This window comes from Aspergillus costaricaensis, assembly GCF_003184835.1.
Source record: "Aspergillus costaricaensis CBS 115574 unplaced genomic scaffold BO79scaffold_33, whole genome shotgun sequence".
Taxonomy (NCBI): domain Eukaryota; kingdom Fungi; phylum Ascomycota; class Eurotiomycetes; order Eurotiales; family Aspergillaceae; genus Aspergillus; species Aspergillus costaricensis.
In genome coordinates this window covers 244,635-269,538 of record NW_020291833.1, presented here as the reverse complement: position 1 = coordinate 269,538, position 24,904 = coordinate 244,635, and the positions used below count along the sequence as shown (strand labels likewise).

The following is a 24,904-nucleotide window of genomic DNA, read 5'->3' as shown; positions in this document are numbered from 1 at the left end:
CAGTCAAAAGAGTGTGACACACAATCAAAGAACGCGTGCGCTGAATAATCTACTTACAGACAAACGATGAAGCAATTGTAGGGTCTCCTCCTATATACTGCGCAGTAGCAGGATAGGGACAGAGAATCCTTGACATCCCACCATCCTCAGAGACAGATTGCAGATGATCAGGAGCAATGCCTCCTTCAACCCATTCCATCAATGACTCCATCAAACGAGTTGGAGCTGGTCCCTTTCCATTACCACAGTGTTCGACTCCTGGCGCCTCAAAATAGAGATAATAATCCTGGACTGATGGATCACGCAGTTGGACCTTTCTGTAGTAGTCCACAGAGCCATTTGGAGGAACTTGCCAATCAGCTAAGCCATGCCAATGGATAATCTTTCCCCCTCTATCCTTGAAGTCGTAGAGATCGGGATTATTAGCATCGGTAATTGCTTTGTATCCGATGATGGATTGATAGAAGAGGGACTCAAACTCAGCTTGATCCATGTCAACCAAGTCGATATCGGGATCTTGAGCAACGAAAAATTGCAGCCAGTCCACGCTCAAGTAATCGGGCAAAGAATGACATCGGTGATTCCCAATATCATCGGTAGCAGTGCAGATCGTATAATTCCATGGCGTACCCTGATTGAAACCGTACCACAAAGGGGTCCCGTCTTTAGCAGTCAGACCTGCCCAGTATGACACTGCAAGTAATGCCACTTCCGCAGTAATTATACTGGGGATACATTCACACCAAACCTCCATCCCTATGAGAGTGAGGGGATTAAAGTTGCAAAGCGACGGCAGAGCAATGATTCCATCCACAACACCGTCCTGACCATCGCAGTAAGCGACTGCTGCATCCGTTATCTTCTCCATGACGCAGGGGGAGGGATAGACCCCAAGCTGGTTCATGACGAATGTTGGCCAGTAGTTTGCAGGGACGAACTGCGCCCAATTTATGGTTGGCGCCCCCGCCAATATGCCGTCGAATGCATCGGGCCATCGTTGGGCGATCTCCAATCCCTGCCGCCCACCAGTCGAGCAGCCGTTCCAGTAAGAGTAAGCAGGTAGTGTTCCATAGAACTCCAGTATGATATACTTGGCGAGAAGCGACAGCTCATAGAGACAGGTTGAGAAGAAATCAGCCAGTCGGGCGAAGTTCACGTGGCCCGAGGCATCCTCGAGAGCCCATGATCTTGCTGACCAAGGAATCCTGTCGTGGCCCATGTCAGACCCGGCAGCTGCAAATCCTTGATAGACAGGCAGAGCTAATGTGCCATAGTCCACAAGCCCTGCCCACCCTCCTCCTCCAACTGCCTGGAGCCGATTGTTCCATCCAGACAATGGTACCCAAACGTGCGCATGAATCAGGTCATCCCAGCCCGGATGCGTATAGGTAACGGTGACATTCCAGAAGCTGATAGTCACATTCTGCGACTGTATAGGATTCACCTGCATCCCGGTAATTGGGTAGTCCTGAAGTAGAAATGCGGTAATAGAAAGTATTTTCAAACCCGGAATATCCGGCTTAGGTATGTGATAGCCATTGGCAAAATGAGCGTAGAATGTTGAGAGAATAGTGGCCAAAAGCACCAATTCTTGACTTGCTTTGAGCAGCATCTAGTGTTGACAGAATGATACAAATAAATTCAAGAACAAATTAAGTGCAGAATAATTGTAGAGAGAGGTGAGCCTTTTGCAGTGCTTGCGGCATCTTGAGATCAGGAACGGCATCCGGTGGCGAAGAGGCTGGCTGCAGTTGTGAAGATGACAGTGTAGGAAGGCGCGAGGCATGAGCGCACCACTGCCTGGACCAGGTTGCCGGTGGCTGCTGGGAAGTAGCTGCGCTACACATACAGTGTCTCATGTCTTGTCACTTTACGTTTCGCTTAAACACCCGACATTTGGCTGGGAGTCTCAAGACTCTGACAAGCTTTGGGGGATATACTAGTAACACATATGAAGAAGATCCAGTCCGTCATCTATAAATCTGCTCGCTGAGTTCAATGACTGGAAGCATTCTATAGCGCCCAAACTAAACTACTATGTTTACTATTCCAGAATAAGCCACTACAGACGGATCCATTCCAATTGTGAGAAGTAATAACCATATCACCGCCGGTGGGTCAGGACCTCAATGCATTCCGCTAGTACCACACCACAGATCTCATCAAGATAAACAAAAAGCTTCTTTTCCAGTAACTGTATTCAAAGTACATCTCGTGTTCCCAAATTCCGTCTAACTCCCCTCAAGCACTCGTTCACCAGGACATGTTCTTCTGCGACGTTCCTGCTTCTACCTGCACAACATTTTCTTGTGGATCTATGACCGAAATAACATCGAAATAGCCAGCAAATGTACTGAAAAAGAATGCATTCGAATCTATGATGTGTAGATTTGTACCATGAAGATAACAAGTCTGACAATCAAGATGCCTGGAGAGAAGACAAGGATGCACGAATTATGCCTCCGGTCTCAAGATTCAGAGAATTGAGATTCTTTATATCATCTTCAATATCCAGCGCGCTCGGTCCCCAGTGAATGAGCTGCACATAGTACCATATGAGCTCGAATCCACCAAGGTCACGCTCTATTGGGAGGATCTCGTCCAAATGGGACTCGAATGGTACCGCTTCAAGGAAGCTTTCCCAATGTTGCAATAATCCACAAATTCGAAGCAAATGTATCATCTCGGTCTCCCCACCCTCTCAGAAGATGGGATCGTTAAATTCAAAGAGTCCATATCAAGATGAAGGACACCACCAGCAATGTGTCAGTAGGATATGAAAAGACGTCAATGATGAAGATTCAGGAACTTGAAGCAAGCTCAGTAGAGTCACCGCATACACCATCCGTTGCCATTTCCTTGAATTCTCATATTCCTCTGATCATCCACATGTCAAGAAGCGCATTATTTGCGTTGATAACTAGCAATTTGTGAAGAAATTGGGTCTTATCGTGACTTCTATCCCTATTTTGTTTCTGAAATCCATTCCGGTACTAAGCCCTTCTCGGGTCGCGACTTCATGTCGTCCTTTACTTTCCCGGTTGTCATATGCAGTGGGATACTTATGATCAAACCCACTGCGGGTAGCCACGATGCTAGATAGACTCTTGTCAGTAACTGCCAAAGACCCAACATAAGTCTAGTTCGTGCTTACTTATTAGCAGTGCCTATTACATTGCCGGCCAGCTGTTCCCCCTCCTTCTGACACATTGGAGGCACAGTTGGGCTCAGTGGAACGACCTTGATGTAATGTCGCTTAACTATTTCCACATGACGAAAGCCAGGGTCCTCCTATCATGATGATGGGAATAAAAAATATAGCCAATCTTAACTCTGTCCCCAACTTGCCTCTCTCGATGCATGTGAGATACTTCGCCGTATCCCTTCCCCGTTTTTTCTCAACTTCCTTGCAGATCTTATCTGCTCTATTGCCACATTTTCATGGTCAATGGTGGCTTTGGGGCCCTCATAGGCGGTGGGGTATTTCTGAATGAAGCCACTCCTCGCAGCCCCAGCTCTATAACCTTACCGGAAAACGTTAGCAACTTCAAAGCTCTGGGAATTGCAGTTATATCGGCCTACCTTTTAGCGGCCACCATTGCCTGTGGCCAGTTCCTCGCATTTCTTCATTTCCCCAACCGAGGGAAGTTTTCCGCCCTTAGCACGAGATAGGGCACTACTTGCCCGTTTGAACCTCACTCTCACGGCAGCAAAATCCCGGCACACAGCCTTATACAAGTTATAGTCTTGCTTGACTTGTTGGGTATACGGCTGTGGGCACTTTGCCCACGGTTAGGGTAGCTCGGGCTCTTTGGTGTCGCTATATGCGAAGCTTAAAGAGAGCCTCAGCTCTATTTCCTGGAAGTTGTATCCTCAATAGCAGCGCAGTCGTGCTGTGCCGATACACAACCTCCGAGGACATCATCCCTAAGCTTTCATGGCTCGATAGAAATACCCGGATTGTGATTTAATTCATGATCCAAGGGATATCTCTTTAGTTGAAGCTATATCTGGCGCAGAGGAATTACCCCTTTCTGATCACTTGTATATAGCTCTGTGTAATGACCTTTCGGGCCCGAAACCCCCGTAGAACATGTTCAGTTGTGGGATCTTGTCCAAGTATATATATATATGATGGTAGTATGCTGGGTTGCTCTTTAACATTCATATCTATAGTAAAATAACAGTGTCAGCCTGGTGTGCTCTGTAAAAGGCTTGCAGCTTACCTGCGTCCCAATCAATCAGGTGCGCCCACTCGCTGTCTTGCGATGCGTCCTCGCTAGCCATGGTGATTAGTTGATCAGGGACTACAAAGAACTGAATCAATGGCTTGAAATAACAAGTAATGAGTAGAACGAAATGACAGAGACGGCAGAGATAGTCGAAATGACAGATATAATAGAGAAAGAGATGAAAAAGATGAAAGAGATAGAGGTACTAGTAGAGAGAGGAAAGCAGTTCACGGGGAGATGGAATGATTATTTATATGTTTCCTGGGCTGTAAATTCGATATTAGTGAACGGAGAATAAGGAAATGTAACTTCGCGATTCATAATGTCTTGTGTCGATGAATGACCGAAACCACACATTCATCCCCAGCTAGACACAGGAAGGTTGAATTCTAGTGGAACAGTAAAGGGGTATGGGAGAAGCAGACAAAGAGATGAGATATGTCACCTACCAAAGTGAATCCTCCATAAAGTATGAATCTGGTTGAGCTAAAAGCAAATCTGCGTTCACTGAATGAATTCATTGCGAAGCAGTTGCTCTATAGCTGACTAAAGTGCTGCATTGGCCGGTCGTTGAATAGAAACCGTGAGAACTAAAGTGTTTAGACTGTTTTGGAGTTCGTTATAAAAGAATGATTGGGTTGATGATAGTTCCTGCTTAACGTCCGGGAAGCAAGGCCTTTTTAAAGAGTGTGGCCGGGTTCTAGACCACCCGATCGTCGAAGGAAGCTTCCGGTCGAGCGTAGGAACAAGCCGTCGGGAAATCCAACAGATCGGAACCTTCCTGGTTAATTCACAATAATAGCTCACATTGCCGTAAGATCACGCATCTTACACGGCATTTTCCATTAAATGTGTCTCTACCAGACACTGGAATATTATCCGGATATTTAATCGATTGTGAACTGTGTAATCTGCTTAATATATCTATGCAGGCACTCATAATGTTTGTATATGATTATTGTGCAAAAACATATTGTAGGAACAGTTGCGATGAATAGATATACGTAGGACCCACCAGATCAAGAAGAGATTGGGCCTGCTCCATGAACTTTGAGAGGGCTGTGTTGATACACAAATATGAAGTTAAAAGCAAAAAAAGAGCTATAATATGAGAAGTCAACCTATTGCATTTCTAGGGCTCTACTAGAAGCGACAGGAGTTACGATTGAATTTGTGCCAAACTAAAACATAGATTACACCAAACAAGAACGCAAGAAAGTACGGGAATTTGACAAAGCAATGACACATAAGAATAGTTCAAAACATAACCGAGCATGCAGGAAAACACGAGTAACTCAAAGACCGGATATGAACGACCGTAGCTTCATCAACCCAGGGAGAACAAAACAGAGTCGCCACATTAACCCCCTTTTCTTGTTCAGCTTTATAGGTTCCTTACTGAATCGCTCCGAAGAGACGCCTTCGAGCCGACAGTTAGAGACGCGGTGAGGCATTGATCTTACCACAGATCACACCTCTCTGATTGTGATGGTTTCTCGCAATATTGATGTGCGGCGACTAATTGGCGATGGAAAATCACATCAACTCAAAGATGCGGTGGGATCATCTTCATTTTCTCTTCCCCTCACCTCAACTTGCTTTCTCTTACATTTTCATTATCACCTTTCACGCCATCCTCACCACCTCCTTATCATCAACTTTTGTCTGAAAGGAACAGGATCTCAAATAATATATATTCCGAACATGGTTCGTGTATATTACCATTCTTGACGGTGCATGTGCTAACTTCAGATCAGGCTGTGCCCACCCTGGAAGGCATCCCGGTGGAACTGCGTATTTCCATCCTATTCACCATACCTGATCCCGGTACACTGTGGTCGCTATTACGTGCATCGCCTGTGTACTATGAAGCCTTTGAGCTAGTGAAGAAAGACCTTCTTCGGAGCCTTCTACAGAAGCACCATGCTGGCTTGGTTGACATGACCGATGCAATAGCCGCCATCCGTTCCAAAGGCTTGTACGCTTCCGAGCAATCCAATAAAGAAAAAATCATCGCACTTCTTGAGAGCCGAAATTACAGCTACAAGACACCTCGGCCGGAAACTCCACCTGCGCAGCTTCTAGATGAACCAGCAAATACCCAGGAGACAGTGCAGTTGCTGCATTTACATAACCAGGCCCTATTATTCCTAGAGGATTTCTGCAGAACCATTAGGCGACCGGTATGGATGGATGAGACCAGGTGGGAGAGCGACATCATACCTCTAGTCTTAACAGAGACGGAGAAACGACGCATCATCCGTGCCTTCTATCGGTTGCAAATCTACGGAAATATCTTCGGTTCAATCGAACGTACTGTGGATGCGGAGCACACCTCGGAGGACAACGATTGGCAAGAGGAGCAAGATGTGTTCACTGGCGGGGAGATGTGGCGTCTGTTCTTTGGTCATGTGAGTCCCTGGGAAGTTGAAGAATTCAGCTGTCTATGGGAACACTGCTGCTACCGATACGAATCGATACTCCGCGAAGTATCCGACAGCCTAGTGCAGACAGGTTGCATGTTCTTTGACGAGCTGCCAGAAGATCAACGACCACCACCTGGTTGCTGGTACACGGACTGTGATGATTTCGAAGACCCAATGGACAAGAGAGAGAGCCTGGCCTCGAAAGGGCCCTCACTCCTATGCAAAATCCTGCGGGAAAAACAATTCCTCGCCCGCCGGAACCTGGTCCTCATCAACGTGCGATCATTTAGGTTATATTTCTATGACTTCGGAATCTGGCCGAGACCGAGCGACAATGATCAAATGGAACTGTTCTACCCTGCAGACAAATTCAACTTCGGCACGGACAGGAATGGACTTCGAGAATTCCTGAAATCATTACCGTCGTTTGAACGGCCTAACCTAGCATGGGAGAGGATATGGCTTCGAGACGATCTCAATTTTGCCCAGGTGTTTTATGACATGTATGAGTTTGGGGCTACTAATAAGCACCGTCCGTGGCAATACGCTTTGTGGGATGACGAGAGACTCATCGAATGGAACGTACCTATTCTCTCTGATGACTATCCGTTTTGGGACCCGCGACATGACAATTGATATGTTTTGTTCATCTATCAGTGCCTTCTGTTGTGTATCGAGCAAGCGGTTGTTTTCTTTTTCTACTGATAGACCAATAACCTACATTAAATACCATGTTTCCTCCCACCTCTAGATATAAATCAATTGACCTATAACCAGCCCCCTTTCATTCCACCATATTCTCACTTAATGTGCCTTTCTTTCCATTGATACTTTCACAGTTCACCCCTGTTCTCTTTCCACTCTATTCATCTACCCGCTAGCAATTAACCGACTTTTGAACTCTTAAACCGTAGTGTTCTATTATGAAACCTACACAACATATCTAAAATCCTCAATCTCCAAATCCGTCTTACTCGACAACCCCAACGCCAACTCCTGACTTTCCGTCATCTGGCCCGGAACTCCATACAGTCTATCCCTCCTCTTATTCTCCCAGATATAATACACCAGCAAACACACCAAGAAGAATGCCCCCAACGCCAGTCCCGAAGTAGCCGCCTTCATACCTGTCTACACATGGCCATCATTAGCATACCGCCCCTCCATAAACAAATGGAAGAAAACATACCGGATAATAAGGCTCCTCGGAGGTATAAAAGAACTGCGGCCCGACAATATTCCCCACACAGTATGCAACAAACAACAATGCGCTGGTGGTACTTCGTTTCGTGAACCCGGCGACATTCGAACTGATGATGCTCAGCGAGAGGGGAATATTGACTGCGAAGACAGCGCCCAGGGCCAGGCCCGTGAGTCTGCCTCGACGGTTATCTTCGTCGAGCTTCCAGACGAGTATCATGCCGATCAGGGAGGTGAGGGTGTTGAAGATCATCATGAGGATTCGGGTGTGTGGGACGAAGGTTGCGATGCCGGCGGTGAGGATGAGGAAGACGACTTGGGCGCCACCGAGAGGCATTTGCATAAGGAGGGAGCGGATTTGGGAGAAGCCGAAGCCGTTGATGATTATGGAGGAGAACTGGTAGGTTATTGTTAGTGTTATCGGGATGGATGAGGATTCTGAAATTTATGTTGGGGACGGGGGCTTACGCTAGTGATTCCGCCGTTGCAGAGGTTCACGGAGAATGTGTACAGCACCAGGAACCAGGTTTGAGGGTCGCGGAGTGCCTGCCAGGCTTGGTCCCATCTGAATGATCCCTCGTCCGCGACACCGGTTTTGTTGGCGAGGGTGCGGTGCATGGCGATGGCGCGCTCGGGTTTGGTGAGGAAGATGGCTTTCTTGGGGGAGTCGGGGAGAAGGAAGATGAGGAAAAAGGAGATGAATGCTGTGATGGCGCCGAGGACGAGGAAGAGGAGTTGCCAGCTAGATACGGCGTCGGTTTTGATGCTGCCAATCCCGTAGGCTACGACACCGCCGATGACGGTGGAAATGCAGTTTCCGAGGAACCAGGCCGATTGCCTTGTTAGTTGTTAGTTTGAATATCTGTAGTAATTATTCTGGCTATGGGGGAGGCGTACCGTGCTGGTTGTTCCTCACGCTTGTAGAACATGCCTGTGATGAGGGAGAATCCCGGGGCAATGGCGGCTTCGCCCACTCCTAGGAAGAACCGGGCAGCCATTAGACCCCCGAAGTTCTTTGCTGCGGCGTGGCACATTAGGATGCCTCCCCATATTAATCTATTTGGTATTAGTGGTATTATGGGGTAGGATTAGGGGATGCACAAACACTGAGGCACTAATGTATTTGCCAATTGGCAGACGGACGATGAGATACGAGCTTGGCCAACTCCAAGCAAAGTACCCGAAATAGAAGACAGCAGATGTCCAGGTATATTCTTGTCCCTTGAGGTTCTGTTTGAAGTTAGTATAAATTATTCTTGTTGGGAATGGCAACATACCAAATCCTGCCTGAGGTTGAACAGAGTAGCTTGACTCAGAGCCAGCTTGTCCATGTATTGCATCATGTAACAGACTCCCATCAGAGGGATCAATCTTGTTCGAGCAGTGAGCAAAGAACATTTAATGCTATACAAATTACACATACATTATGTCCAGCTTTCGCAGAACCTTTCGTTCCTGCTCTGGGGTGGCTTCCACCTCCAATACTTGTCCCAGTCCGACATCCCGGGCCAGGGTTGCTTCTTCCTTCAGTTTTAGATCGTCTAATTCGGGGGTCACCCCGGGAGGGGGGTCTGTATGTTGCTTCTCCATGATGGTTTGGTTTCGTGAGAGCTGCCACGGCATGATGGCACGGAATTGGTTTACTGTTTATACTACTACCGGTACAGATGAGGCCCATCGGTTATAAGATAACCAGTGAGCAAACCTTAACCAACAGCACCCACGGAATCAAGCGCACAACTTCCGCGATCAGCGATTGATACACGTACCTCCACCGGGGTAACTTGACAAGCCGATACCGCTCTGATGCCCTGTCTGTGCTCATCACGATGGTGGCGAGGTCGGGGACTTGGCCGTGAGTCAAATGCCGGTGATTGACTTTCCCTATCTAGTATCTGTTTACATTCGGTAGACGATGAATGGCCCAATGAAATCGATGAAGCCATGTTGGTCGTGAAAGAGGAAAACGATATCCGTGCGGTGACTCGAGTAGGTTAGAATCTGGGGTTGCGATATGGCAGCAGATCCAAGCAACGCCGTCGGCAGATGCGCCAATACGAAGCGTCGGTCGGCAAGATGACAAGCAGGTTATCGTTCATCGCAATGCCGGCAGCTGAACCGGCAACTCTCCACCACGCTTATCCTTGGGTTTCCACTGGTTCGAGAACTTAATGCTGGGTCCATCTTCCGGAAAACTCGCGACTGCGCCTCCCCCACAGATTTGATCGTGCGGAGAAACGCCTCGTGTTGGTCAGGGACGAAGGGCTCATTTAATACCTTGATCCACTGTTATCTGCCGAGCCAACGACCCTGATAAGTCTGATAGCGTTTGATAGCGTGATAGCGGAGGTATTATTAATGGCTTATGCTCTGGGTTTCCCGTGGATGTCGGGGCGGATTTGATAACGACAATCTTCCGCGATGCGGGGTGCAGATGGAGTCATCGTTGCAAGTGACACTTGTTTGTAATGGTTACCCGAGTCATCCTATCATGGGCTTCACCTGAATGTCCGGGATTTGCCCATCTCGTCGGCCGAGGTTCTCCACGCTTATCCCTTGCCGCGATAGCAAGGCGAGGATGGGGGAGGGAAGGACATATATGACGCCCCGGCAGACGATGTCGGGAGCTCTTCCCTGCATTCCAACCAGCTGAGAGCAAGATTGACAGACCATCACCACAATGACTGCAACGCAGACCATTACCCAAACCGTGCCAACGATCGACGAAGTGAAGGTGGCAATTGATGCAGCCTTGGAGTCGGCGAAAACATCGCTACGAGAGCTCAACCGAGAGGTAGGCACGTAACTCTCTTTCCCTTGGAATGATTCTGATCATCGATTCTACCACAGATCTGGTGTAATCCAGAAACAGCCTACCAAGAGCATCGCGCCCATGACACTATCTGCGACTTCCTCGAGAAGCAAGGCTTCACCGTAACCCGTCACGCATACGGACTGGACACCTCCTTTGAGGCACTCAGCGGATCGGGTGGACGCTTAATTAACTTCAATGCCGAATATGATGCGCTACCTGACATCGGCCACGCCTGTGGTCATAATCTCATCACTACCAGCAGTATGGCTGCCTTCCTAGCGCTGTCGACTGTCCTGAAACAATTCGGTATCCCCGGTCGCACTCAGCTTTTGGGTACTCCGGCAGAGGAGAATGGCGGTGGCAAGGCCAAGCTGATTGACTTGGGTGCATACAAGGGTGTGGATGTGTCGTTGATGGCGTACGTATTGCCCAATTCTTTATGCTGCTTATCGTATCCATTGGGTTGCGTTTCCCTTTCGGCATACTGACCTTCTCAGTCACGCAGGACCCAAAGAACTATTCCCTGGCGTCGTAGCGGACAGCGTCGGTGGTGTGCGAATGAACGCTCGGAAAGAGATACATTGCGAGTTCACAGGTCGGAGTGCCCATGCTGGCGGCAACCCTTGGGAAGGAATCAATGCCCTCGATGCCTTGGTGACATCGTACAACAACGTGGCTGTACTGCGCCAGCAACTTCGCCCAGATGAGCGCATACACTGTGCTTTCCTGGATACGCCCACGGTGGCCAACATAATTCCCTCGTACACTAAAGCGTACTGGCAGGTTCGCAGCCCGACATTGAAAGGGTTGAACCAACTTATGGTCAAAGTGCGGAACTGCATTGAGGCAGGTGCATTGGCTACAGGTTGTGAGGCGAAGATTATTGAGTAGGTCTGTCAACAATCGGAGCAACAGAAGGTGAGCTGACCAGACCAGGAATGAATTGTATACCGACGTCAAGATCAACGACACCCTGTGCGACCGCTATAAAGCGCACATGTCCAAGTATGACCGGAATGTCATTGCAAGTCTTGATAAGGTCATGACAGGATCATCGGATATCGGTAGGTGTTCATGCTTCTTGTCAAGGTACCATGCTGACTTCTCTAGGCAATGTGAGCTACATTGTTCCGACCCTACACACCATGTTTGGTATCACGGATGAGCCAGGCTCCTTCCCCCATCATCCCAAATTTGCTGCAGCGGCTGGAACCGATTACGCTCATCAAGAGGCGGTGATTGTAGGCAAGTCTCTGGCGCTGATTGGGTGGGAGATGGTGACGAGCGATGAGTTGTTCGGGATTGCGCAGAAGCAGTGGAAGGAGTGTATCCAGGAGTAAGGCAGGATACACTGCCTCAATGACATTCTCGGCATCGAAGCACCACCTTATTTTTCGAGTGCATGCTCGGAACAACTCTCATGCTTGATGTCTTACAGACAGCCGTCAGGATATTTCTCGGTATATCCTCGGCGATATTACTCGGAGAAGGTGAAACATGGCGTCTGTCACTTTGTTTGTATACCCGATAGAAGTATAATCTTTCTCAGCGCAGATCACGAACGCACGATTGATGACCTTGACCCTGGCGATGCGCCAGCTACTAGTAGCTATGCTCAAACCACGGTGACTCCTTAGTGGGCGTCACTAAGACCAGGATGTGGACGTTAGCTCTACGACGGGGCAAAACTACCCCAAACTGAGATCAGACCCCTCTCCAAGTCTGTAGAAATTCACCTTCCAGAGAAGCACACTTTCTAGATACTTGCTACCATCTTCAACTACTTTCTGCCCCCCAGCCAGCCCTGTACGAGTCAGTCCCCAGCTGTCCTGCCGCTGACTAAGCGCCTGGAAGGTCATTTCGCTTCCAGTCAATTTTGTGTCCCTCCGAATTTCTTTTTCCCGATGAACTTTCCCGCTGCATCACCCACTGCCCCTCGCTTAAAATCCGTGATATCGGCTGTCTTCTTCTGCTTTTTACTAATGCCTGCCGGCTGATCCGATTCCTTCACGAGTGGGCCATTCATTCCATGTCGGGTCGGAACGCGCCTCGCTCGAAGAATGGTATGCCAACCCTTGCCCGAGTTCCCCGGAGTCGGCGGAAAGCTCGGGAAAAAAAGATCCCAGCGGACGGACAATTGTTGACTGACTGACTGACTGACTCGCATCTTACAGGCTGCAGCACCTGCCGCCGTCGTAAAGTAAAATGCGGGGAGGAGCGTCCAGTCTGCAAACGCTGCTTCAATCTACGACTGAACTGTGAATGGGGGATCCCCGTTAAGCGCGGCAAGGCCAATGCCCCGGTTCGGCATCTGCAGCCCGCGCAACCTCGTTGGCCGACCAGCGATGGCATCACCACTTGCTCCTCCCCATCTGCGACCACTCCCTCTCCTGTTCGCGCTGCCGTGACCAACAGCATTCTTCATCCTCATTATGCCAACACTCTAGCTGCCCTCTGGCATCGGCAGTCCCCCGGACCAGCCCCGGATTTAACCCCGGTTTCCCCAGATGTCAGTTTCCCCACGGGATGGCCGTTTCCGCCCTATGCGCAACCATCGCCACTCTACCGGCCCCTGCCCGGAACAGGTGCTCTGCCCTGCACCAATTCGCTCGTCTTGTCGGAGCATGATCAGAAATACTTTCAGTACTTCCCTTCCTCGTCTGTGGTGTTCTATTACATGAAGAATTGGCAATGGAGCAGCTTCCGCTATCTGTATGAGGGGCCCGCGGCTACCAGCAAGGTCATCATGCGCATGATCTTGGCTTTGTCTGCAAGTGATATGCATCGGAATGGTCTGGTTGTCCGGTCACCAGGTCGTCCGACCGCCGAGGATCACGGCCGGTACCACTATGGCATGGCCGTCAAGGAGTTCCGGCAATTACTGGAAACCCCTAAACCTCAGGTGTCGTTTGCGGAGCTTGAGATGATTTTCGCAACCATGTTCCTCATGGTCGCATACGAATGGCAATTCGGTCATTGTGTGCGTCATCTCCACCTCCATCTGCAGGGAGTGCGGTCTTTGCTGGAGACACATCCGGAATTGTTCCATGTGCGCGATGTCAACGAGGTGTTGCTGGCAATGGAGGCGGATCAACCCAGTGATACGGTATCTAGGGCTTCATTCATCTCGGACCAGTTCTTGCTATGGATACTGTAAGTATACTTCTTGCTTTAGTAGGCGTCGCTAATCGATCAGATACATCGATGTCAATCGTCGGTCGATCGGAACTACAGAGTCGCTCTACGACTACGTGCTCAACTCCGGCAATGAATCCCTTCACCCGGACCATCTGTATCGCTGCGCACGGCTCTGGAGTCGATGTTTCTGGGGAAAGCAATACCCGGACCAGGAGGTATCGGACGACATGGAGAACTACCGGGGGCTGGAGTTTGTACACGTCGGATACACATTATGGCATAAGCTCTGGAAATGCTTGGACGAGAAACATACCGAGTCTGGCGACGCACTGTTCGCCGAGATGATGACGGTTCGAGATGTATGTCAACCCCTGGTATTATCTTAATCTCCATGCTAACCAGTACAGAAATATTCCGACCTTCTTTTGACCGCCAAACTCGCCAGTCCGGGCTCCACCCGCCGCACGCTCAACACCATCTACATGGCCGTGAACAACTTCTACGCCCTGATCCTCTTCCACCGTCGTCTCTTCGATACAGCCCGCCCACCAGCCGCACTGCATCGCCAAGCCCTCAACAACATTATCGACAACGCCCACAAACAATACGTCGCAGACCCGCGCCTCTTACGACGACTACACTGGCCACTCCTAATGGCCATAGTCGAAACCGACGACCCAGCACAACGCGAGTGGTTACGTGAGCGGCTCTACGAGCTGCGATCATTCCACTCAGAACACCTATGGGCCTTTCAACTCGCAGAGGAGGTACTTGCTCGCCAGGACGCGAGCGCAGGGGAGTATGCGAATCTGGCGGAATTGCTGCGCAACCACCAGATCCGTTTGCAGTGATACCATATATATGATACCTTGTATACCAGATACTTTAATATGTAACCATTATATACATTATTCCATAATTGTCCTGGATTTATGACAAATTTTCCAAGAAATACGCATCATACGCAACCTCCCCCTTTGCCCTCGTCGCCCGTCCCACAATCACCCGGTTCGACATCCACCGGTACTTCTCATGTCCTGTCTCCAGTTTGATATGTAGATGGAACCAGTAACTCGCCGGATCAACACCATCGCCTTCCATCAACGCCTTTAGCACTTCGGGGGGTCCAGACCGGGTTCCTTCCGTCCTACACATGTCCATCAACATTAGCATATACCATCTCCAACTTCCTCTTTCAACCCTCAAATAGATCACAATAGACTAAATACCAACCTAACATATATATACGCCCCATCCTCACTCTTAATCACATAATTCGTATTCACATGCGTCGTCTGATTCTCTTCGACTAGCCTGCACCATCACCCCATAGTTAGCCTTCAATCCCAATCCAACTATTCAATCATCCAGTGAGGTATGGGTATGACATGGGATTAGGTACATAAAATCCGCCCCTCCGGGAACAACCTCTCCCACGAGATACTTCCCCCTCACAGTGCCAGACTTGATGGGCACGCAGCGTCGACGGCCGTACGGTCCCGTGCCGATTTCGAGGGGTGGGTCGACGGCGCACCGGAGTGTGAAGAGGTGGGTTAGGGTTGGGGGTGGGGAGATGGGCTCCATTTTCTTTGTTTTCTTTGTTTTCGGTTGAGGTCAATTGGGGGGGGTTGGTTTGAGAAAGAGAGGGTTGAGGGTGTCGATGTGGAATTAGAGGTATAAATTGGGTGAGGAGGACTGTTATATGTATGTGAACGAGGTTGTGGTGTGCGTGGAGTATTCCGGTGGAGAAGAAGTATATGAGTACTAATGGGAACGGATATCGGCAGTCGGGTGTGGGGGCCTCGGAGTAAGTTGGTGGTGGTGCTGGTAGATGCTGTAGTGTAGGGAGTTGTCTAGTACTAAGGGGATTGCAATTGGATTATGGATGTGAAGTTGGTTTGTATGTAGAGGGTGATGGCTGGAGTGGTGACATCATGTTTAAGTTGGTTTGAGTTGAGTGCTGATCATTGGATGGTATATATTTTGGGACTGGGAGTTGGGATAATGTTGGGGTGTGCCATGATTTACTCAGTTAGGTGTTCGAAGCTTTGGAAATATGATTATTGATTCCGAGTCAATGGTAGTGAGGACACAGATACTGGGTATAGATTCATTATAGGTTAGGATTTCTGTGGTTTAATAGCAGCTTGCCATAATTCAATGGATATATTAACAGCACACCCTAAACGCCTGCCCAGACTAATTATGCACATATGCCAGTTTCCAATGACTGGTCTCCGCGTCGAGCGAGACTGCATCGGCAGTCTGCTCATCCATCAAGCGGGTATAATGTTACACGCTCGTTTGAAGATCGCATCCGCATGCGCACCCTAGCTCGCGATTCGCCAATAAGGATATGATGACCTTATGATTCTTTCTTCGCTTGACACCGGATAGAATGGATGATGGAGTGTTCGTTTACGCGCCACCGACGAGGACGTTGTTAACGGGGATGTGGACTACATTCAGTCAGTTTACCGATCTAGCAGGGGGTTAATCCAGCTCCCAAAGAGCAACATACTCAGCTTGACAATGTAACCGATGAATCCCATGATCAGGAAGCCAGTACCGACAGCCTGGCTGATCTTGATGAACTCGCGCTTGTCGGCTATATAGCAAAACTTATTAGCTTGAATCCAGAGGAGTGCTGCACGAGCAACGGGCCAACTCACGCTTCTGACTGCGGTGGACAAACTGCACGCCATCCCTGAGGAACTCCCGAGGGACGTTGAGGAGCTCTTGCACCTGGTCGGACATTTTGACGAAGCGAAGGAATGGATGCTGAGGTGTCAATGGAGGCGAGGTGAAATGGGGATGGATGGATGAACGCGAATGGGCCAGCTGTGCTCTTTTGGTGGTCGGCGAATAATGGCGTCGCTCGGTCGGACTCGAAAGGGGCGGATTATCTACTCTCCGAGGTCCTGGCCACGTATCAGTTGGTTGGTCACGGGTGTGGCTGAGTGCTTGTGGCACGGTCACCAATGTGGCTGGGGAGGGTCCCGGTTTACCCCGGATCGTATCCCGAGTTGCTCCATTGGGATAGATACTCTTTTCCGATTGTGGGGGTTCTCGTTCGCGCTCTTCTTTTCTTCTCGATTTCATCTTGGACTCCATGAACCACCATGCTGTTCAGTCGTGATTTCTAGCCACTTAATGGACAAGTGCTAATAGCACCCATCGAGCGATGATACTGATCCTGACATACTAAACTCGACTGCTGCTACTTTGGAGGCGTGATGACGGCCAACGAAGCAATGGTGCTGCCCAGACAAACTCGACATCGCTCCATGGAATTGCAGACCAAAACATGCCTAAGAGCGCGTCGCTTGATGCGGGTTTCCTATGATCCATCACAATGAGCTCCAGACGCATGTGTTCAAAGGCTAAAAGCAATGAGTATGGCTGCCTGACGCTAACACCCATCAGCTAGATACAATTTCTCACTCTCGTCTCCCTGAGACCTGCAAATTATTATTCACAAGATTGCATAAAGGCAATCTACATCCTGCCAATGACTGTTCTGCTACAAACATCGCTGTGATCAAATCCCTCAGGTCGCCCTGCATCTCCGGCGGACTAACTATTAGTCTCACCCCGCCGTGCTGCATCGAAATTACAGCTGGTTGCACTTCCCTATCCGAGCATCGTCTTGCAGGAGCTGGGCTCGGCGATCGACATGATAGTGCATCCCAACCAATTATATCTGTCATGACTACTGAGCTGATAAGCTCTACAGGCTTGATTCGTTCTCATTGTGTCAGCACCAGACCCCGATACAAATCACTAGTACCGAGCAGCTATGGACTATTACGATATTTAAGATACCCCTTTTGTTTACTCAACAGCAAGCACCAGGGACCGCCAGTACAACAGTCACCATGTCTGTCCAAACAGCTTGGGAAGCCTGCGACAAAATCGATACGCTATTCATTCTTGTCTGCTCTGTCTTCTGCTGGCTTATTATCCCGGCTGTCGGGCTCGCCTACTCTGGCTACTCCACTCGTTTCAATAGCATTGCTTCGTTCTACCCAGGCCTTTTGGCGGTCGCCGTCTGCTCGATCCAATGGTGGATGCTGGGATATTCGCTCGCTTACGGTGAAGGCAATGGCTTCTTTGGGGGCTTCAGCAAAGTATTTCATATCGGCGTCCTCGCTGAACCGGTTGGCTCGATTCCTGAGATTCTCTTCTCAGAGTTTCAGCTCATCTTCTGCGCGACCGTGTGCGCTATTGCAATCGGAGGAGCTTGTGAGCGCGGTCGGCTCCTTCCATTGATTCCATTTATCTTTGTAAGAGCAGTCTCCTCGTCCCTCAACATTTGCTAATTTCTCTAGCTCTGGTGTACATTCATATATGCTCCTCTAGCCCACATGGTCTGGTCGGAGAACGGCTTTCTCGCGAATCTTGGTGCTCTCGACTTTGCCGGAGGCACTCCCGTGCATATTTGCAGCGGTGCCACCGCCACAGCAATGAGTGTATACCTTTCCTACCCCCTGTTTCGGTCGCGACGCTCTCAGATTCGAACCCCGCAGCACCTGTTATTGCATCGGCCACACAACACTTTGTGCCAACTGCTAGCCCTGATCATCATATGGAATGCGTGGCTTGCCTTTGACGCGGGAACTACGCTCGCTCTCAACTTTAAGAGTGTCATGACTGCCTGCGTGACGAATCTCTGCGCCTCCTCAGGCGCTCTCACCTGGGCGAGTCTGACCTACTGGGAGACCGGAAAGTGGAGTTTGGACAGCACTTTCTTAGGCGCGATCGCAGGACTCGTTCTAATCACGCCGAGCGCAGGCTTCATCGACATGAGCACGGCAATGGGTTTTGGCGTCCTAGGTGCTGCATGCGGGTATCAAGCTCTCAAAATCAAGTTAACCAAACGAGCGAAGCTTCTGCGCTGGGTCGACAACGGGGACACGTTTGCTACACACTGCCTGGGTGGGTTCTTGGGCACGATTGTAACTGGCCTATTTGCGCAACGAGAAGTCGCAGCATACGACGGCGTCACCGACATCGTCGGCGGGTGTTTCTTCGATGGCAACTGGAGACAGCTAGGAATACAAATCGTCGAAGCGCTGATCGGGTTCGTATGGAGCTTTGGGGGAAGCTACATTCTGTATGCCTTGGTGGACTGTGTGCCCGGTTTTGAGGTATTGGCGACGGATGAGTACGTGCACCGCCCCCAGCTTATGAACGCAACTAACTTTAGTAGGGACGTGATCGCGGGAATGGACAAATCCCAAATGGGCGAATCTCTGCACGAGGAACAATGGGCTGGAGAAGAAGATTACCATCCCTTCGAGGGAATTCGCTTGTAACATTCAGGTCAGCGCTAGCGCCGTCCAGTCAGAGTAACAACATTATTTTCCATCCTCTATATACCACCATACTGCCAAAAATATAACCTAGTTGAAGACAACAGTCTTGTGTCCGTTGAGCAGGACTCTCCGCTCAGCGAAGTACTTCACGGCCGTAGCCAAGACATTGCTCTCAACGTTGGAACCAGCATGGGTCAACTCCTTGGGGCTCATAGCATGGTTGACGCGAACAACATTCTGCTCAATAATCGGACCCTCATCCAAATCACTGGTGACAAAGTGCGCGGTAGCACCGACAATCTTAACACCACGGTCGAAAGCCTGGTGGTAAGGCTTAGCACCCTTGAAGCTGGGCAAGAAGCTGTGGTGGATGTTGATAATCTTTCCAGACATAGCCTCGCACAGCGTAGGCGATAGAACCTGCATGTAACGGGCCAGAACAACCAGATCGATGTTGTGTTCGCGGATGAGCTCCAAGATGCGTCCCTCCTGCTGGGGCTTGGTGTCGGCGGTGACGGGGAGATGCAAGAAGGGGATGTTGTAGGTAGCAGCCAGGGTAGCGAAATCGGGGTGGTTGGAGACGATCAGAGGGATCTCGATGGGGAGCTGGCCGGTCGAGGCGCGGAAGAGGAGGTCGTTAAGACAGTGGCCGATCTTGGAGACCATGATCAGCACGCGTGGCTTGGAGGAGGCGGGGACGAGCTGGAAGGTCATGGTCAGGGACTCGGCGGTGGGCTGGAAGGCGGCGCGCAGGTCGTCGAGGGACTTGGCAGGGGAGGATTCATCCTTGAAGTGCACGCGCATGAAGAAGCGCTGGCTGGTCGGGTCGCCATATTGGCTGCTGTCGATGATGTTGAGGTTTTGTTGCACCAGGTAGGCGGTCACGGCGTGCACGATGCCCGGGCGGTCGGGGCAGGAGAGGGTGAGGATGTAGCTCATGGTGGTGGTTGCTGCTGAGGGATACCGAGGTGGTGGGGTGATGTTGAATCAAGCAGTGGGTTGCTCTTAGGAATGACTTCAGTTCCTGACAACGAAGCAGAATTGAATTTCGGCCGTTGGGCGCCCCGCCGCGAAACAGCGAGGATCTTTGCCCGGTTTCGGTCATGATTTGATGACTCAGGCGGGGTGCGGTGATTGATAAGATTAGGGCTTGCTAGTAGGGCTACGCTGCAAGTCACATGGTCTGCACTGGATTTCCTCTTTGGGCTCGTGTGATGGTTGTCCCGTGCGGATTGCCGGATGCACAACGGCATTGTCTCCTGCTTATTGTGGCGGCGCCACCAGACTGCCGGATTGCCATTTTGGTAAAGGGAACGGTCTCCTTTGAGGTCGCTTGTCACGATGGCTTCAAGATTGGGCGACGAGGAAATCAGTCTACTCTACGTGCCATGCCGGGATGCGGTCCGTATAGCCGTAACATATCCGTGATCATGGAATTTTGAGATAGGCAGCATGCATTTGCAAAGGTATAAAGAGCTCGACTTTCCCCTATGATCATCATCACAGCATCCGCATTCATCACAGCAGAACTCAGAAGCCCAAGAGCTCAAGCAGTGAATCGCAATGTCTTCCTTTCAGATCTACCGAGCAGCTCTGCTGCTCTCCATCCTTGCCACTGCCAATGCTCAGCAGGTTGGAACCTACACCACTGAGACGCATCCGTCTTTGACCTGGCAAACCTGCACCAGCAGTGGCAGCTGCACTACCAATAACGGCGAGGTGGTCATTGATGCCAATTGGCGCTGGGTGCACTCGACCTCCAGCTCCACCAACTGCTACACCGGCAACGAGTGGGACACCTCGATCTGTACCGACGATGTGACCTGCGCCGCGAACTGCGCGCTCGATGGTGCCACTTACGAGGCGACCTACGGTGTGACTACCTCCGGCGACGAGCTGCGCCTGAACTTCGTCACCCAGGGCTCCAGCAAGAATATCGGGTCCCGGCTGTACCTCATGAGCGATGACAGTACCTATGAGATGTTCAAGCTCCTCGGCCAGGAGTTCACCTTTGACGTGGACGTTTCCAACCTCCCCTGCGGTCTCAACGGCGCGCTGTACTTCGTCGCCATGGACGCTGACGGCGGCACCTCGGAGTACTCTGGCAACAAGGCCGGCGCCAAATACGGTACCGGATACTGCGATTCGCAGTGCCCCCGCGACCTGAAGTTCATCAACGGCGAAGCCAACTGCGACGGCTGGGAGCCCTCTAGCAACAACGTCAACACCGGTGTTGGCGACCACGGCTCTTGCTGTGCCGAGATGGACGTCTGGGAAGCGAACAGCATCTCCAATGCCTTCACCGCACACCCATGCGACTCCGCCAGCCAGACCATGTGCGACGGCGACTCCTGCGGTGGAACCTACAGCGCCAGCGGCGACCGCTACAGTGGCACTTGCGACCCCGACGGCTGCGACTACAACCCCTACCGTCTGGGCAACACGGACTTTTACGGCCCCGGCCTGACTGTCGACACGAACAGCCCCTTCACCGTCGTCACCCAGTTCATCACCGACGACGGCACCTCCTCCGGTACCCTGACCGAGATCAAGCGGTTGTACGTGCAAAACGGCGAGGTCATCGCCAACGGCGCCTCCACCTACTCCAGCGTCAACGGCAGCTCGATCACTTCCGATTTCTGTGAATCAGAAAAGACTCTGTTTGGCGATGAGAACGTGTTTGACACGCACGGCGGTCTCGCAGGCATGGGCGAGGCTATGGCGAATGGAATGGTCTTGGTCTTGAGTCTGTGGGATGACTACGCCGCTAACATGCTCTGGCTCGACAGCGACTACCCCGTCAACTCGTCGGCCTCGACACCGGGTGTGGCTCGCGGTACTTGTAGCACTGACTCGGGTGTCCCGGCTACTGTGGAGGCGGATTCACCCAATGCGTATGTCACGTACTCGAACATCAAGTTCGGGCCCATTGGCTCGACTTACTCCAGTGGATCTTCTTCGGGGTCGGGGTCAAGCTCCAGCTCCAGCTCTACTACCACGAAGGCGACTTCAACGACCTTGAAGACTACCACGACGACCAGCAGCGGTAGCAGTTCTACTTCGGCGGCGCAGGCATATGGACAGTGTGGTGGACAGAGCTGGACGGGTCCGACCACTTGCGTGAGTGGATACACTTGCACGTATCAGAATGCGTACTACTCGCAGTGTTTGTAGATACCTTCTGGACGATAGTCGAGACGACAGTGTGGGGAAGATTAGGGATTAGTTAGTGAATGGTAGTTAGCACACGTACTACAATTTAGTTAAGATTACTAGGGAGCAATATGACATGATCACTTGACACCGAATCTACCAACCACTTTCCTCAAATCACACTACACTATACCAATACTATATATAATAAATTAACTTCCCGTACCCGACGCCCAACTTAGGCACAAGCCAATCAATCAATCAATCAACCATCACCTAATAACTCCTTCCCCTCTACTCACATATCTGCAGACCATCCGTGCGGAAAGCCTAAAGTAGTGCTGACATGACCAGCGCCAACCCCAGACACACCACATGGCTGGACGGGATATTCTCCGCACCCAATACATGCATCCTCTGCAGGAAGCTTGGCTTTAGTTTTCCGTTCCATTCCCCCTTTCCCGAAGCGATGACGATCCGGTCCTTTCCGGATCAGCAAAGGGGAAAGAGCATGAACCAAGTTACCTACAAACCGGTTGGTTCTTGGTTTCTTTTGCGCACCCGTGACGAATCCGGTTGCCCGTTCTTGTTTAGGAAATGGGCCGATGGGTTTCTGATGGAGTGTTATGGATTGTCGGTCCGGCTGCCGGGTAGTTGGATAGTATTCTGGCAGAATGTGTGATCGTTTGTGATGGGATGGATATAAATGACTGGTTTCATCTGTCTTGACAGATTGGTATGAAGCACAGCCAAAGAAGAGAAACGGATACTGTGTGACAGAGCAAGATGAAGACTCTCTCCCTTGTAGCTGTCTTGCTCGTTCAAGCCTGGACTGCGAGTAGCAGTCCGAGGGCAAAGCGGTCTTCGGGCTTTCAATGTACCTCTTCTTCCTCTACTACCCTTTCTAAAGTCACATGTTGATAAGTGAGCAGGGTTCGGTAGCAACGAGTCTGGTGCTGAATTCGGCTCCGGGAATATCCCCGGTACTCTGGGCACGGATTACATCTGGCCTGATGCGACGGCCATCGAGACGCTGCATAGTGCGGGGATGAATATCTTTCGCGTGCCGTTTCTCATGGAGCGGTTGGTGCCAAATGAGTTGACTGGTGCGGCGGATGCGACGTATATGGCTGATTTGAAGGCTGTAAGTTCCCTTGTCGGGTTTAAGATGTGCTGTTGCTGATGGTAATGGGGGTGTGGTGTAGACGGTGCAAACCATTACAGATCTGGGTGCTTATGCGGTGGTGGATCCGCATAACTTTGGGAGATAGTATGTCTTTCCCTTCATTCACTCTCCTTTGGTATAGCACTAATATGATATGCTATCCAGCTATGGCAACATCATTACTTCAACGAGTGACTTCGCAGCCTTCTGGACAACAGTAGCCAGCGAGTTCACCGACAATGACCTGGTCATCTTCGATACCAGTACCTACCCTACCTTCCCCAATCTTCAGCAACATATACTAATAGTGAGATAGACAATGAATTCCACGACGAAGACCAAACCCTAGTCCTGAACCTCAACCAGGCTGCCATCACGGCCATCCGCGCCACCGGCGCCACCACGCAATACATCTTCGTCGAAGGCAATTCCTACACGGGTGCCTGGACTTGGACCACCACCAACACGAACCTCGTCAACCTGACCGACCCCAACGATCATCTCATCTACGAAATGCACCAGTACCTGGACAGTGATGGCTCCGGGACAAGCTCGACATGCGTTAGCTCAACGATCGGTGCGGAGCGCATTGCCGATGCCACGAGCTGGCTGAGGGAGAATGGGAAGCAGGCGGTGTTGGGAGAGTTCGCGGGCGGCGCGAATAGTGTTTGTGAGGAGGCGGTCACTGGCATGTTGGATGCAATGGTCGATGCGAGTGATGTTTGGTTAGGGGGGATGTGGTGGTCTGCTGGACCTTGGTGGGGGGATTATATCTTTTCGTTGGAGCCGGATGATGGCATTGCGTATGAGTATTATTTGAGCGTGTTGGAGGGGTATACTCCTGGTTCATCCTCTTCCGGGTCTTCTACTACAAGTGTGGTGACGAGTGCCACCAGTACGTCTGCTGCTGGGAGTGCTACTACGAGCAAGGTGACTACTACCACTGCTGCTGCTACTGCTACATCGACGGCTGTGGCTGCGCATTATGCGCAGTGTGGTGGGCAGGGATGGACTGGGGCGACGACTTGTGCGGATGGATATACTTGCACGGTGGAGAATGCGTGGTATTCTCAGTGTTTGTGATGAGTTACTTAGCTATATATATCAATGAGTGAGTGAGTGAGAATGATATGTGAGGTTGTATACCAACTACTGATAGTCTGGAAAGTCTCGGCTAAGCGCGTTCCCGGCCGGCAATGGGAATTGCCGCGGATCTGCCCCGAAGGGTTTATCCATTTCTGTGGGGTGTGATTGGGTGTAGTCAGGCATATGCAGTGAGACAGGGTTAAGGTTATTTACAAGGTATGCTGATAGTCATGTACAACTTTATTTCTTTCTTTTTTTTATCATGTTTGTTTCTTCTTTATGTTTGTAATAGTGTGGAGTGGTAAAGCTGTGGATGGGATGGAGTGGGATGCCTTCTCTGGAGGAGACATGAGTCAATTGTAAACCTGTAG

At 50.5% G+C, this 24,904-nt stretch overlaps 11 protein-coding genes across 11 annotated transcripts; 6 read left to right on the top strand and 5 right to left on the bottom strand.

Annotated features, from left to right (window-relative positions):
• Positions 1 to 49: 49 nt before the first annotated feature.
• Positions 50 to 1,612, bottom strand: BO79DRAFT_231709 (feruloyl esterase B precursor; the record flags this gene model as incomplete). Its single annotated transcript, XM_025684180.1, has 1 exon — positions 50 to 1,612. One exon carries the CDS (start codon positions 1,610 to 1,612, stop codon positions 50 to 52), a length of 1,563 nt encoding a protein of 520 aa, XP_025536094.1.
• A 4,324-nt stretch (positions 1,613 to 5,936) lies between these two features.
• BO79DRAFT_273739 (uncharacterized protein) lies at positions 5,937 to 7,294 on the top strand (the record flags this gene model as incomplete). Its single annotated transcript, XM_025687531.1, has 2 exons — positions 5,937 to 5,939; positions 5,990 to 7,294. The coding sequence occupies 2 exons, from the start codon at positions 5,937 to 5,939 to the stop codon at positions 7,292 to 7,294; spliced, it is 1,308 nt and encodes a 435-aa protein (XP_025536093.1).
• A 294-nt stretch (positions 7,295 to 7,588) lies between these two features.
• Positions 7,589 to 9,448, bottom strand: BO79DRAFT_156279 (MFS general substrate transporter; the record flags this gene model as incomplete). The annotated part of the gene is made up of 7 exons (XM_025678812.1): positions 7,589 to 7,789; positions 7,848 to 8,255; positions 8,327 to 8,696; positions 8,756 to 8,914; positions 8,964 to 9,088; positions 9,136 to 9,229; positions 9,282 to 9,448. The coding sequence occupies 7 exons, from the start codon at positions 9,446 to 9,448 to the stop codon at positions 7,589 to 7,591; spliced, it is 1,524 nt and encodes a 507-aa protein (XP_025536092.1).
• Positions 9,449 to 10,538: 1,090 nt separating this feature from the next.
• On the top strand, positions 10,539 to 12,093 carry BO79DRAFT_273734 (M20 family metallopeptidase; the record flags this gene model as incomplete). The annotated part of the gene is made up of 5 exons (XM_025687530.1): positions 10,539 to 10,652; positions 10,709 to 11,091; positions 11,171 to 11,560; positions 11,610 to 11,737; positions 11,784 to 12,093. The coding sequence occupies 5 exons, from the start codon at positions 10,539 to 10,541 to the stop codon at positions 12,011 to 12,013; spliced, it is 1,245 nt and encodes a 414-aa protein (XP_025536091.1). The 3' UTR covers positions 12,014 to 12,093.
• A 455-nt stretch (positions 12,094 to 12,548) lies between these two features.
• Positions 12,549 to 14,662, top strand: BO79DRAFT_179707 (Zn(II)2Cys6 transcription factor; the record flags this gene model as incomplete). The annotated part of the gene is made up of 4 exons (XM_025680049.1): positions 12,549 to 12,736; positions 12,848 to 13,826; positions 13,870 to 14,170; positions 14,219 to 14,662. The coding sequence occupies exons 1-4, from the start codon at positions 12,703 to 12,705 to the stop codon at positions 14,660 to 14,662; spliced, it is 1,758 nt and encodes a 585-aa protein (XP_025536090.1). The 5' UTR covers positions 12,549 to 12,702.
• Positions 14,663 to 14,741: 79 nt separating this feature from the next.
• On the bottom strand, positions 14,742 to 15,485 carry BO79DRAFT_201433 (DUF3237 domain-containing protein; the record flags this gene model as incomplete). The annotated part of the gene is made up of 3 exons (XM_025681570.1): positions 15,214 to 15,485; positions 15,045 to 15,125; positions 14,742 to 14,958 (listed from the first exon to the last, which is right to left on the bottom strand). Exons 1-3 carry the CDS (start codon positions 15,393 to 15,395, stop codon positions 14,742 to 14,744), a joined length of 480 nt encoding a protein of 159 aa, XP_025536089.1. The 5' UTR covers positions 15,396 to 15,485.
• Positions 15,486 to 15,915: 430 nt separating this feature from the next.
• On the bottom strand, positions 15,916 to 16,652 carry BO79DRAFT_210965 (translocon subunit SSS1). Its single transcript, XM_025682923.1, has 3 exons — positions 16,484 to 16,652; positions 16,333 to 16,419; positions 15,916 to 16,270 (listed from the first exon to the last, which is right to left on the bottom strand). Exons 1-3 carry the CDS (start codon positions 16,566 to 16,568, stop codon positions 16,230 to 16,232), a joined length of 213 nt encoding a protein of 70 aa, XP_025536088.1. The 5' UTR covers positions 16,569 to 16,652; the 3' UTR covers positions 15,916 to 16,229.
• A 711-nt stretch (positions 16,653 to 17,363) lies between these two features.
• BO79DRAFT_48472 (ammonium transporter) lies at positions 17,364 to 19,173 on the top strand. Its single transcript, XM_025689320.1, has 3 exons — positions 17,364 to 18,097; positions 18,143 to 18,978; positions 19,024 to 19,173. Exons 1-3 carry the CDS (start codon positions 17,690 to 17,692, stop codon positions 19,127 to 19,129), a joined length of 1,350 nt encoding a protein of 449 aa, XP_025536087.1. The 5' UTR covers positions 17,364 to 17,689; the 3' UTR covers positions 19,130 to 19,173.
• On the bottom strand, positions 19,126 to 20,145 carry BO79DRAFT_210963 (formyltetrahydrofolate deformylase). The gene has a single exon (XM_025682922.1). The coding sequence runs from the start codon at positions 20,066 to 20,068 to the stop codon at positions 19,217 to 19,219; it is 852 nt and encodes a 283-aa protein (XP_025536086.1). The 5' UTR covers positions 20,069 to 20,145; the 3' UTR covers positions 19,126 to 19,216.
• A 503-nt stretch (positions 20,146 to 20,648) lies between these two features.
• Positions 20,649 to 22,321, top strand: cbhB (putative 1,4-beta-D-glucan-cellobiohydrolyase; the record flags this gene model as incomplete). Its single annotated transcript, XM_025685663.1, has 2 exons — positions 20,649 to 22,249; positions 22,304 to 22,321. The coding sequence occupies exons 1-2, from the start codon at positions 20,693 to 20,695 to the stop codon at positions 22,319 to 22,321; spliced, it is 1,575 nt and encodes a 524-aa protein (XP_025536085.1). The 5' UTR covers positions 20,649 to 20,692.
• A 614-nt stretch (positions 22,322 to 22,935) lies between these two features.
• egl2 (putative endoglucanase) lies at positions 22,936 to 24,530 on the top strand (the record flags this gene model as incomplete). Its single annotated transcript, XM_025687529.1, has 5 exons — positions 22,936 to 23,159; positions 23,215 to 23,426; positions 23,488 to 23,552; positions 23,613 to 23,710; positions 23,764 to 24,530. The coding sequence occupies exons 1-5, from the start codon at positions 23,069 to 23,071 to the stop codon at positions 24,528 to 24,530; spliced, it is 1,233 nt and encodes a 410-aa protein (XP_025536084.1). The 5' UTR covers positions 22,936 to 23,068.
• Positions 24,531 to 24,904: the final 374 nt, after the last annotated feature.